We start from the raw sequence: 14,340 nt of genomic DNA, 5'->3' as shown, positions 1-14,340 counted from the left end.
AATTTTAAGAAAGCCTCACAAATGTACTAACTACATTAATGGAGCAATCCAAGCTGAAAACATTAAGTAGTTTGTTATAACCGTAATGACTAATCTTTCCCCTGGTAGGCACAACAATCTAGACTAATAAAACTGGATCGAGGAAAACAATTAAGATATGGTCATGTGTCCTTCATGTCCATATCTCAATCTTGTTGTTCTGTTTTTATTTTTAAATCCAATAGAACAATCTACTGGTCCATTTTTATTTATTGACTGGGTGAGATTATATATTATTTTTATTATGGAATATCTTGTATTTCAATATTTTATGTACCTTCATAAACACCTATTTCTAGATCTGCGTTTAAATATTCAATTAAAATGCAAATATATATGCATCAACTTGCTTTGGTGAATCAAAGACAGAGGGTGCTCCTATGTTGGGTGGAACAACCTACAAATATGCAGAATCTCAAGCATCTGCTGAGTGCCTTTGAGCAAGACGATGGCTGCACAAAGCTGCAATGAACAAAATATGGTGCTGAAAACTGAGTTACAAGATGGGAGTAGATTAAGGAGAGGCAAAATTAGGGGAATTCTATATGTATAATGTCCAATCGATATGAGTTCATGCATGAATTGATTTACTATCCCTATTTGTTTACTCTTCTCTCTATATTCCCAGTGAAGAGTGCCTGGAGTATCCGATGACAATATTACCTGATTACTTACTAAAGTAGCAATACCAAATAAATAAAATGAAGCCATTAATAAGACACTGCAATTGGTACTTCAGTAGAGTATGACAGAGAAAGAAGAAGAGTGGATTTGATCTGATGCTCCATGATATTGTAATGAATTGGATGGTTGTGCATCTTTTTTCACTATCAATTTTATATTAGAGGCTGGGCATGGTGGCTCACGCCTGTAATCCCAGCACTTTGAGAGGCTGAGGTGGGTGGATCACCTGAGGTCAGGAGTTTGAGACTAACATGGCAAAACCCTGTCTCTACTAAAAATACAGAAATTAGCTGGGCCTGGTGGTGGGCACATGTAATCCCAGCTACTTTGGAGGCTGAGGCAGGAGGATTGCTTGAACCCAGGAGGTGGAGGGTGCAGTGATCCAAGATTGCACTACTACACTCCAGCCTGGGTGACAGAGGGAGACTCCAACTCAAAAAAAAATTATATTAGATATTCTATGAACTAAAAACACTAAAAAATATGTTTCTCAAAGGCATTATAAGGTTTTAAGACAGTACCTTTAATATGAAAGATAAACAACTGATAAGAGTCTAAAATGTAGACTAGTTCATGGTATTAAGGAGAAAACATTTGGCTAATGACTAGATTCTGACTACATTTTTCTCAATCTAGTTTAAATTAAAGAAATGCAAATAGACTTTCTAGTCTCAAAATGGTACTAAAGTGGTGTTGAAAATGGCAGGACACACTCAGATGTATAAACTGGATCATAAGAAATATGTTTAAGTGTCTAGTTTAAAGATATCATATCCACAATTTCAAAGTTGACAAAGCATGACAGGTATCACAGCTTCTCCGTAAATGGTTATTAACTTTAAGGAAAATCTAGATCTGAAGAAAGTGTAATAATTTGCACAATGCTCCAATAAACACTGATTGACCAAAAAAGATAGTGTTGCAAGTGGACTTTAACATACTCCTTGCTGTTATTAGTTGAGTGAGTCTCATATTCCTAGGATTTGTGGAAATCTGTATAACTGTTTATAAACTTTATTATGCCAATTAGATTATTTTCAAAAATAAAATAATTCAACTCTACCACACTAGTAAATAACAAAAGGACCGTAGAGTAGGTATATAATTATTATTGTATTTACAAATTAACAATCCTCATGAATATTATTGTAGCTACAGTGAATCACTGATTAACCTAAATTTTCTAAAAACTGTACTCTGGTTCCTTGAATTTTCTTAATTCAGAACATAAAAGATCAATTAAAAATCTTCTAAATACTGCTTTTAGTTTATTTTTTAGCTTAAAATTTAACATTGCATGCAATTCAAATGAAAAACCATTAGACTGACTTTTGTTTGTATTTTACTAGATAGGAGAAGTTACACATTTGAATGAGTATTATCTTCCTTAATATAATCACTCTTACATAATGAATATATTATAACTTTGTAGAACTTGTTTTTAGAACTGTCGTTAGAATTAGTTCATGAGCATAGATGAAAAGTAGATTATTTTATAGTCTTTTCCCTTTTCTTTTTATCAAATAGATACGAAGCTTGATCTTTCAACCTTTTCTAAGACACTTTGAAAAATTAAAGAAAAAATTACACTAGTAATATAAATATTTTTAAAACATTGTGCTGTTTAAAAAGGAGATAAAAAACCAAAAAGCAAAATGTAATTGACTGTATGATTGGAATACGTATATATGTTCTAAAGCTGATGATTTTGATTATGATAACACTGATTTTAATGTATAACTTCTCACTGTAATTTTTAAAATAGCCTTAGTTTACAGTCATACCTTATAATAAATTCTTGGTACACTGATATACCAAGCAATAGTGTGTCTGAACAAAACCAGTATGGGCATAAGAAAACCCTGGTTCTAGCTTCAGCAATGCCTTTACCTACATAAGGGATAATGGACAAATCACTTGACTGTTTCTTCATGTGTATTATGAAAGGTTCAGATTAAAAAAGACTTTGACCTACCTTGTATCTTTAATGTTTTAAGCATGTAATTATTAAGCTATTTAGAAATAAAACTTTTAAATACTTAATTGTGATTTATATTTCTTCCAAAAGAGTATATTTTAAAACTCTGAGAATATTAGTTATTAATATTTTACTGTACACTACACTACTTTGCATTATAGTGAAAGCCATCATTACCATTAAACAAATTTTCATATGAACTTGAGCCTTTTTTGTTAAGAGTAAACGATCCTCCTAGCATACCACTTACTATCTCATTTTTGTTGCTTTTTAAGAAAAAAAAAAATTGGCAAAGGGTTTAAAAAGATTTAAATAAGAACTTCTTGTTTGGTTAGTTTTCACAGAAAACTTTTCACCTCTCAAATGTTTAAAAATATACTATGAATTAATCTGTGGGCTTTTTCCTCACTCTATCCCGGAATTACATATTCCAACCCACACACCAGCCACTATTTGTCATATTCAATCCTACATATATCCTTGCAGGAGTTACAACCAACAATTACAGAAAGATGGTAGCATCCCTGAACTACAAAAGCACCTGCCTGCTACTGAGACCTGTGGTAGGCAGAGATCGATTAGAAATTGTATTTCAAGGAGTTAACTGGATAAAGTGAAAATTATTCACTTATATAAATTCATGAGTGCCATTTTGTAGCATAAACCCTTATCTAGCAAACTATATTACCTGCCCATGGGTATGGTAAAATATGTATAGAAATACAAAAAGATTAAGTTACACAATGAAATTCTCCTATACCTTTTGAACCCTTATCATATTATTGCTATATTAAGAACTGTGGAAACTGAATCCCAAACTTCTTTTCTGATATGCTATTCAGATTTGAAGGCTGGAAGTCAAGACCCAGGCTACTCTCTGTTTTTCTGCAATCCAATACTAGCAGAATTCTGAAAAGGTAGTTTTCACCACTGCCACCCCTGAATAAAAAGGAAAGAGAATAGATGTCAGGTAATATCAACATCAGATGTCACAGGCAGTCATCAGGTTATTCTTTCAGCTGCTTACCAGTGTGACTCCTTTTATGTACCATAAGCACATTGGGCCCAATGCAAACCATGCCACAGACGTCACATTTCAGTTTACCATTCGGAAGCCGGATTCCTCCCTCGCCTTGAAGCTCCTGGACTTTCCTGTTGTCAGCCACCTCGCTGCTCTCAATTAGGGGTTCTTCTAGGCTGCTACCCTCATCATGGCCCCTGATCTCATCTTCACGGCTCAGGGGTTTCCTGTCACACTCTTCATCACTCTGCATTTCTAGCTTTACTGAATTTGCTGTAATTTGAAAAGAAGAAAATAAATTTTAAACACATATTATGTATTCTCACCTACATCTCTTTTCCACTCATTGTCATTCTACTAAATGGATGAAAATGATACATAAAGTAGAATAGGGTTCATCATCAAATGCCATGTTAATACATATTGTGTTCTATGATAATTTAGTGAAATGTCATGGAAGTGAAGATAGCTCAGGAAAACTCTAGGTAAACAGAATGACTCTTTTATTTCTGCATACATTTGTTTCTTTCGCTTAGACATTTGCTTTTTAAACAAGTTTTTTTTTTAATAATCCTGGTATTGGCTTTTGAGTCTGTCACTAAGACTCCTAGGACTGAGATAGGATTATAGAAGAAACAAGATTAAATATTGCTTAACATACTGAACTATGCCTCCTCTTAATTTAATGATCATTATGTATACTTCATATTCTCTGTTTCACATCAGAGTACTTGTATAAACCTGCTTCTGAACAGAGCAAGAGAAGCAATTCAGGATCTTAATCCAGCAAATGTCTTTGACATATGAAGATACACTGTCAAGGCAATGTTCTAAAATCAGACTAAACACATATATTCAGTTTAGAGCTACATAAATGTAGTACACAGACCTCACACGCTCTTAAGTTACTCTGCCTGTTTTTTCTATCTAAAAAATTACCTATGGAACATGTTGTTTGAAAATCAAAGTATTCCAACTCTAATCTATGCACACCAAAAAGCAGCTAATCACAGGAATGGCATAGCATGCATGTACACACTTGCCACTGTTAAGAAATTTAATTCCTTCCGTTTGCTGTTTTTGGATCATCCCACAGAAAAGTTGGAATTTTGTTAGTACAGCCTTCATTCTGGATTGCTGACAGAGTCTTTTCGTAAAGCAGAAACAAGCTTTAAGTGAGTATCAGTTTTTTATCCAGTAATATTGAAGATTTCTCAAGAAGTCATATCAAAGTTACTAAGCAAAACAACTTATTTGGTACTACTTGATTAGAGGAAATATTTTCATAAAAAGGAAGTAAGCTCTTTTCACTGCCATTGTTTTCTTAGAGAAACCACACAGTCTGTGATTTGTCATTAGTACTTATCACAAGAGGGTGCGCTATCAAAATGGCTCTGTGGTAGAAGAGTACTGGCATTACAATCTTGAACTAATTATTTAAACTGAGTCTCATGTTTGCAAAGTACAGATGAATTCAGATTACTGAATAAAGTTCGAGCAGAACAGTTTAGGTATTAAGAATGAGGATAGTGAAGAACTTAGGTTTAATTTCACCATGTCCTTTATAAAATGGGGATGATAATGGTACCGACTTCCTATGGTTGCTGTGAGCATTAAATGAGTAAATATAGGACATGTGCTTATCTTTTTTTTTCTGGACATATAGTGTTCTATTTCGTATGGTTTTGGTGAAGATCAATCAACTTACAGTACATAAACTACTCTGAGATCTACAAAGTGATATGCATCCTTCCGGGACCCATTTCTAACAGAGTACCAACTATACTGAGTTTTACCCTATTTACAAATTGGTACTGCCTTACTGGTTTTTAAAAAGAGTTGGGACAGTATTTTATCCATCTTTATATTGCCAGCATGCTCAAGAATGTTGTGGTATATAGGGGATGTTCAAGTAGTATTCACTGAGATGTTTTACTAACTTAAGAGTTTTATTGCTTTAAACTTGCTTTGTATGTTTAAAGAACCCATAAACATGGCAAAGAAACAACAAAAAACATAAAGAATAAAAATTAAATATTAAGTTCTTGTGTAACCAAGCTCAATATCTTTCAGGCCCTATCTCAAAAGCAACCAGTATCATAATTTTCAAATTCCAAATAGTCTGAATCCATTTTATAAACGTAATGTAATTTGTTCATCCAGTTCATCATTGGAAATTCAAAATTATTTCTTGTTTCTTGCTATTACAGACATTATTTTACAATACTACATAGTTCTGTCAATCTGACAGATTAAAACTGGTATTTTATTATGGTTTTTAAAAAGCATTTTAAAATTATAGTGAAGTTAGACATCTTTTCTATGTTGAAATGTTCTTTATTTTTTCTCAGAATTGTTTATCAAAGTTGTCTGCCCATTTTTCTATTAGGTTGTCAGTCTTTTCTCACTGAATTTAGTGCTCTTTATATACTAAGGAACCTAGCCCGGTGTTTATGATTTTGTTTTGCAAACATTTTGGTTTATGTCTTTACTCAAAGGCATTTTTTTGGCATATATGCAGATTTCACATGTTGAATTTTTAAAGTCTTCAGTTATGGCTCCTGGATTCTATATCTTGCATCAATAGGTTTTTCCATAATCTAAGTAATTCTTCCATGATTATTTTTTCTGGTAAGGGAGACTTTTAAAATCAATGCAAAATGCTATTGGTTATCCCATATAGTGCTATATTCCATTCATAATTATCATTTAAAATTAAAATTAAGAAGAAAGAAAATCACTGAGAAGTGTAACTTTATTCAGCATGACTTTATACCACTTAGTGTGCATAAAGTTTATCAGAATTCCATTTCAGGAATGAAGAAATACATAACTGAAAGTGTAGTTTTAGAACCTGAAACTATGAGTCTATTAAATTTCAAAATAGCTCAGAATTATGAAGAATATGACTGACATTACGCTACTAAATTTAATTGGGAAATTAAAACATAACATGAAACAGATAAAAATGTGATTTTTAAAAGTGTGAGATATTACAAATATAGTTAGAACTTTTTATCTATAGAATATACTTCAAATAAATACAGAAAAAATGTATATTTTGCTAAAACTGAAACAGACAAGAAATAGTAAAGCTGTAGTAATCTATGCTCTAACAATACTATAAAGAAATATGTTTAGAATATATGAATGTATACAATTTTGCTGTACTGATATAGTAAATCAATAAAGTGCAACAGATTTTAATATATGCATGTCATACATTAAATTTTGCATTTACGTGGTACATATATACAAACAAAATCCCAGTGTAACTAATCTTTAACCCATCTCACTACAATTAGGTTGAAATTCTAGAATAAAAAGCAATTATTCTTTGAATCTTAACTATTAAATAGAAAAGTTTTCTCCACTCATAGAAACTCTCCCATGGTTTATTTTCACTATTTAAGATGTTTGCAATTAATGTAGAACACCTAATATTTTAACTTATTAATGATTAAATGTAAGTGGTAAACTTAAGTGTACTCTAAATTATAGCTTACATATATATGACTTGTTATAATATTTGTAGCTATACTATATGATGCTACGGCTACTGAATTACAACTATTAACCACTGTACAATAATATTCAGAGTGCTTTAGTTTTCAAATATTTGAAATTAGATTTATATGAAATTTATTTTACAATTTGGTAACACAAAGACATCCTCATAAATGGGCTATAAAGATGAAAACTTGTTCATTTGAGTAACATGAAATCTCACTGTTACAATTCTCAATACCTAGTATTATTTTTCAAGCTCGTTTCTCTGATATGAAATAAATAATGTAAAACTTGGGCATATTTGTGGAAATGTACGCACGTTATCATATGCTAATAAGCAATAATGGCTTAATTTAAAAAGAATTTTGCCAGAACAAACTGTTAGCAATGAAAAGGGGATATGAAATAAGATTTTAGTTTTGATGATAAAGATGTTTCTTATACTTCAGTTGTAATGGCACTTCTATTTAGCATTTATATTTATAACTAATTGTTATATACATATTTTAGTAGACTCAGGTTTGTGAACACAAGGAAAGAATAAGTTAATAGAAAAAAACTGTTATGGTCAAGCTTATATAGAAAAAGTTGTGAATATATTTCAGGATAAAAAGTGTCACATATTTTTCCAAAAAAAAAAAAAAGCTTCAGGATATAAACATTCTCATGAATTCAAGCTTTTCCCCTCTTCTTCTTTATGCTTTCAAAATACTATTTATAAACACTAGAATGTAATCCTGATGCCATAAAAACACCTAGTTTAAAAAATTCCATTTACAATGACAATAAGTAAAGATACTTGCACAGATACTCTTAAAGTGACTTTCAAGCCAAATAATTTTCAATGATAAAAGTTTCTTCAGTAACTATTCTAGGCTCTCTACAATCAAAGGCTTCACAATAGTCATTGCTTCCAGATACATAATAGTGAATGGACAGTTACACTAGACTTTCCTTTAATTCACTAATATGATAATAAAAGGATAACTGAATAAAAGGCTTTACACGGGTAAACAGGTGTAGATCATTGTGAAACAAAGGTAGACTCTAAAACCAAATGGAGCAAAATCATGTTATTTTGTGAATCTATTAAAAACAAATTAATTTAATCCAAAAATAATGGACATTTTCTTTGCCACCATTGTACTTGAAAAAGTAAAAAAAAAAAAACCAAAACTCAAATTTTACTCACATAAGAATGAAAAGGACAATAAAATGCACAACAGTCATTACATACATTTGTAGACCTTACATTCATTCATAGAACTCGTCTACCTTAGCCAATAAGGAACAAAGACAGCACTGAATTCTCTTTAAAAATCATTAAACCAGTAAATATTTATTAAGTATCTACTACTTGCCTAATACTTTGTCAATAATAATCGTAAAGGTTTAAAGCCTAAAGCAAAAAAAAAATACTATTAACTTAAATAAGAAACCCATATTAACAGAAGAGTATGTACTCCAAAAATGGCCATAAAAGAGTTCATGAACAAGAATACAGGAAATATTTTACTAACATATGTAATTTGGTTACATAATAAATTTATTGAACTGAACAATATATAAATGTAAAAAGGCACTTCTTTAAAACTTGGACATTTTACTTTACTACTTTTTATGCTATAACTTCACAAAGTCACCCATTTGTGCAAGACAGCATATGATTTTGCAGTCTGGAAATTTATTTCTTCAATAATATGAATTCTCAATTTTTTAAATTTTTAAGAAAAAGATCACTTTATATACATGATAAATACATTAATTTTAAATTTTCAAATTAAGATAAATTCTACCCTCATCATTAGAATTTTATTTTCACAAACAATGCTATAATTTTTAAATGTCAAGTTCTGGAAATACCATACATAGTAATGAGAACTGAAATTATCAATTTAAGACATTTTTAAATATACATATTAAACTTTCTACAAATTAAGACTTTATTATTAATATGACCTGATTCTACTAATCTACAAACAAGTTAGTCAAGTTTTCTAACCAGGAAAATAATGCAGAGGGATTATGATTTATTTTCTCTATTTAAAGTGATATATTTATTGATCTTATAGAGTATAAAATTAGCTTTCTAGTTTAATTTCTATGAAATTGGTGACTTACATTTGTTTAGTTGTCAAAGTGTATATTTTAATTTTCATTTTTAATTTTTCAAGGAAGTAAATATTATGGGAATTAAAGAAATATTTTTTTCACAGTGTGGAATAGAAGATAGTAAAAAGCCATTCTTACTTACCAAATGAAAAGAAGGTGTATTTCATGTGTGATGTGTAAGTGGACTTTTTATATGCTTGGTTTCTGTTCCCCGGCAATTCAAGTGGGCACTTAAGGGATTTTATAAATTATAAGCATGAACATTTCCCAGTCTATGCCAGACACTTGAAATGGTGTTATATACACTAATTGAACCAATATGGCTAATAATTTATTGAAGTTGCTTCTACACTAATATAACTCTCCCTCATTTAAACTTTCTAAACAGAAAGCATGATTAAATCCATGTTAATATTCCAACAGCTGTTTAAATAATGTGTTAGGAAAACAAAGTGCCTTCCAAAGTGTGATGTAAAGCCCAATTATTTACTAAGAATTTACCAACAGTCTAAACAATTAAAGTAAAATCACAACAAAGGTATATGCAATCATTTCTTAATATCCTCAGCAAAATTTCATGCAATGTATTTGTTCCTTTTGACTGTAGATAAATAAGTGGATGAGTCTTGAAAAAACAGTTTCTTCACAACAACCTTAAAGAATTTGTTTTATAAATGGTTGGACATGTCCAGACACTGGTGTCACTGAGCTGCAGCTGAGCTACTTCTGGGTAGCATTCTAAATCTGTATATCACATCACCTCACTTTTCTCTCCATCCTCTTTCTTCTCTGTTCAAAATGGCTATATTATGTATTTCTTAAACCCACTGGAGTTACTCCAGATCAAGACAGTACTGATTTCTGAAATACTGTTATTATTCCAACAATAGTGTAGTAAAGTTACCCTGCACCTGAAGGCAGAAAACCAGGGTCTCTACCACCTCTTCTGCCATTTAACTTGTTCTGGGACCTTGGGAAATTTGTTTATCCTGACTCAGCCACTAGTACCATCTAAAATACCAGGGGAAATAACACTTGATGTTCCTGAAAACAGCAGGCTAGATAAAATAATCTCTGGTAGACTACAGATTTAGAATCCTTTTAACAATAATAGTAATAATAATGATACTAATAATAGAAAAATAAGACAGTTTTTATGATTTATAAAATACTGACATATTCTTTTTTGATACTCAATCACTGCATTGTGGGAAGGGTAGCCACAGATAAACGCTGAAGCATGGTTGTTAAGTGGCTATTGAAAGGATACAAGTTAGTAAATGTGAACTTGATATCAACTCAGGATCTTTTGACTCGTAGCCTGTCCATCTTTCTAAGACATGATACTGGCTCTCCAATGAAACAAGTAACTGACATTAGTATTATATTTAGGACAAAAATCAGTCATAGGCAAACAGTTCTTTTGGTAGCTGTAAAACTATGTCCACCAGTTGAAGAGGATACCAGAAACTTAAGTCCAGAATGGTCAGATAAAGAAATGTTAAGTTTCCATAAACCAAACTATTGAATTATGACTTTCTATCAAAACTGGGATGCATGTCTCACTCAAAACAACTACCTCATAATTTTAAAATTTGCTTTAGTGTTGTCAAGGGTATGTCCATGAAGTACACCTAGTTGCTGAAGAATCTGTCAATATTCAATCTTTTCCTCCTCCTCTCTATTTTTTAACATTAATTTCTATACTCCTTGTCCTGCTATGACTTATCGGTGGTAGGTCAAGGCAGCAGTCTGAGCAGTAAGTCAATATTATCAATTTTAATCTCTAAACCAATAGTTTATGAAGGATAGCATTTCAGGATTTCCTTTGTGGTCATGTTTTGACAGTCTTGTGTCAATTATTGATATAAAGATAAATCATACCTGTGAGTTGGTAATGTAGAATTTTATTTACATTTAAACAGATCTTGGCAACAAAATAAAGACCAAAAAGTTTCCTCCCTGCTTTCATGGAAAAAAAATGTAAAAGAATGGAGGGCAAAATATCTAACTTCCTGATGATCCTCCACAACGCATGAAACCTTGTATAGCACGCACATCATCAAAACACACACCTTTATTAGCTAGCACAGTAGAACCATTGTGGCCCACGGATGGAGTTTCTATTTTTTGGCAGACAACTAGTTCATGAGAACTATACAATGCAGAGAAAATAAACCTACTTTAAATAGAAATGCCTCAGCCAAACAGCAGTCTATCCCCTTTATCCATCCTTTCAAAGAATGATTTCATTTGCCAAGTCCTAAAGGTTCAATATTTTCTGTGTCTTGCACATCCAACTGTTTTTGCATCTTCTTGGGCAATACAACTACTTTAAGATCCCCATGACCTCTTACCTGGAACAATATCGAAAACTGTCTAACAGGTCTCTTTCCTTCAAACTTTTGCCACACTCTTCTCCCCCAATTCATCTATATTCAATTGTTAGATTAATCTTCCTATTGCAGAGTTCATATTACTCTTCTAAATGTCTTCAAGAACTGCCTACTGCCTACACATTAAATATTGGTGTGGAATTTAAGGTATTGGTGTGGAATTTAAGAACATCCAAAGTGTAGTCCCATCATATCCTTCAGCCATATGTCCTATGAGTCTTTTAGTTACTCATACCTTTTCCAGTCAAACCATTGTCCTCAGTTTTCCAGAAACACATTTATACATCTCTACTTACTGGTTTGTTTGTTTTTTTTTTTTCCCAAACACCTGCTTTTATTTTCTGGGATACTTCCCCTATTTCAATAAAAATTAGCACATCATTAAAGGATCACTTATCTGCTACCTTTTTTCATGAGTGTTTTCTGAGCAAAAAAGTTCTTCTCCTGTGAAACTTACTTCACCTTACATTACAGTGATTTCATCAGAACATTTGCCTTACCTCTACACTGCCTATAGTGTAAGGTCCTTGAGAGGAAATACTGCTTTTATTCATAGCTGTAAAATCATTCTATCCTTACATATACAAAGCACCCAATATGTATTTGTTAAACCAGTGCTGCTGATTTACGTATAATATTTCTCTTTTTAAATTATGAAGACCTCACATAAATCAAACCCATATGATGAATAAATGTAACAATACAGATTTGTTTTAAATACAAATCATCAATATCAACATAACATTAATTAAAGAACCATTAATGACAGGAAAGAATTTAGGTACATTATATATATCAACTGAATTAATCAAAATAGCCACTCTATGAAGTATGTAATCTTATCCTCATTTTACAAATGAGGAAACTGAAGCTCAAAATCAGTGAAGTAACATATTCAATTCATACAAATATTCAGAGTCAGAGCTGTGACTGGAACTCAGAACTGATGACCAAATTCTTGCTATTTCCCTATGACGCCAAAAGCAAAGTAGCTAGTAGTAGTTAGTAAAGAAAAAAAACAGATGTCAATATGTTAAAGAATGATACCTTTGAATCAGTGTATACAATCTGATATGCTTTTTACTCCACAGTGGAATACAGGTGTAGTAGATTGCCAGTTTGAGGTAAAGAGAAATTTGTCTGAGTAAGCCTGTTTTGGAAGAAGACCAGCTTATACTGCCAAATTTCCTGAGCATGGATTTTATTTCATATAAGAGCAATCTACTCTGAACTGGTGTTTGGCAACCATCTGCTTAACATAACTGTGGGAGGCTTGTGAAGCAAATTACATTGTGAAATTATCTTTTTAATAAGAGGAGTACAAAATTCTTAACCTAACTTCTGTAAGAAGTAAAATCATTACTGTAAAATCCAGCTGAGTGGGTATGTTCCCAAAGGGACCCACAAGGATTCCCAGAGGTCACTAAGGACGCTTAAACGAGGTCAGAAGGCAAGGCTGCCGGCGGCTCAACAGAAAGAGATAAGGAAGGGAGCAGGGTTTCTATTACTGGGCAACGGCACAGAGGGAGGAGTCAAAGCAGTGCAACACACTTCAGCAGCTTTACTGGGTCTCTGAAGTGAAGTAACAGGGGAAGCCAACAGCTTTCCATACCCCAGGTTTAAACATCCTTGGGTCATACACATTGAGATCAAGGCTACAAAAGTTCTTTCCCTGCTGTTCTTCCATAAACACCGTACTACTGGTCTGAGTCAAATAAACGGAGTCTGCATTTGGCCCTGAGATGCAGGATTGGTCAGTTAGAAATTAATAACCAATAAGATCTATCAAGTAGTGAGAAAGAGAAAACTTGCGGTGATTAAGGGGAATTAAAGCAATTTTTGACAGATCAGTGCCAGATACTTATTTTCCACAATGTAGCAGCAGCAGTTTTTTTTTTGTTGTTGTTCTTGACAATGCTCATACCTAGTTTCTGACTCCTAATGAATGAATGAACATTTTAAGTAGGATTACAGAATGTATATAATTAAAGGCAAAAACATTTACAAAGCATCCTGTGAAGTATTTAAATCATGGAAATACCAGATTATAACATCTATGTTTAAATGCTTACATATATAAGTGTTAGGAAGCCACTTGCTAGCTCCCTGCTTCCTACTGTATAAAGTGAAGATAATATCCTCTACATTAAAACTGTGAAGACTGGAAAAGCATGCAATCACTTAAAGCAAGCAACATAGCCCTGTGTTTAAAGAACAAGGGCTCTAGGTCCAGCACCCTGGAGTTTAAGGCCAGGTTCTTTCATTTATAAGTCACATGACCTTAGGAAACCTAAGTTTCAATTTTCTCATCTATAAAATCAAAATAATGACAACAGCTGCCTCCTAGGGTTGTCCTGAGTATTAAATAAAATTGTATAAACAATACACTTGGAACTACTTGCTTCTCATTAATATATCTATGTGAAAGCATTTCATAAGTATCAACATCAAACAAACATAACTACATGGAAGTACAGGGAAGATGCAGAAGGCTTTATGAAGGAAATGGCATGTAAAATAGTACTAGTAAGTTGGATATGACTTATATAAAAGAAGAACTAGATGGCACTCAAGATAGGGGCACGCATGAAGAGAGGAAA

At 32.3% G+C, this 14,340-nt stretch overlaps 1 protein-coding gene across 11 annotated transcripts in view; it reads right to left on the bottom strand.

Moving 5' to 3' along the window:
• IKZF2 (IKAROS family zinc finger 2) overlaps window positions 1-14,340 on the bottom strand; it is a 153,849-nt gene that overhangs the window by 53,815 nt on the left and 85,694 nt on the right. For 9 of the 11 annotated variants that reach the window (XM_032754644.2, XM_032754642.2, XM_032754648.2 and 6 more), the window contains one exon: window positions 3,729-3,995. In XM_032754644.2, coding sequence (XP_032610535.1) covers window positions 3,729-3,995 — 267 coding nt within the window. The remainder of the gene's footprint in view (window positions 1-3,728; window positions 3,996-14,340) is intronic. The other 2 variants (XM_032754652.2, XM_032754653.2) reach the window with 1 other exon arrangement.

The sequence above is a fragment of the Hylobates moloch genome, unplaced genomic scaffold (genome assembly GCF_009828535.3).
Source record: "Hylobates moloch isolate HMO894 unplaced genomic scaffold, HMol_V3 SCAFFOLD_1, whole genome shotgun sequence".
Lineage (NCBI taxonomy): Eukaryota > Metazoa > Chordata > Mammalia > Primates > Hylobatidae > Hylobates > Hylobates moloch.
The sequence above is the reverse complement of the archived record's forward strand: the minus strand, read 5'-3'. Positions and strand labels throughout refer to the sequence as shown.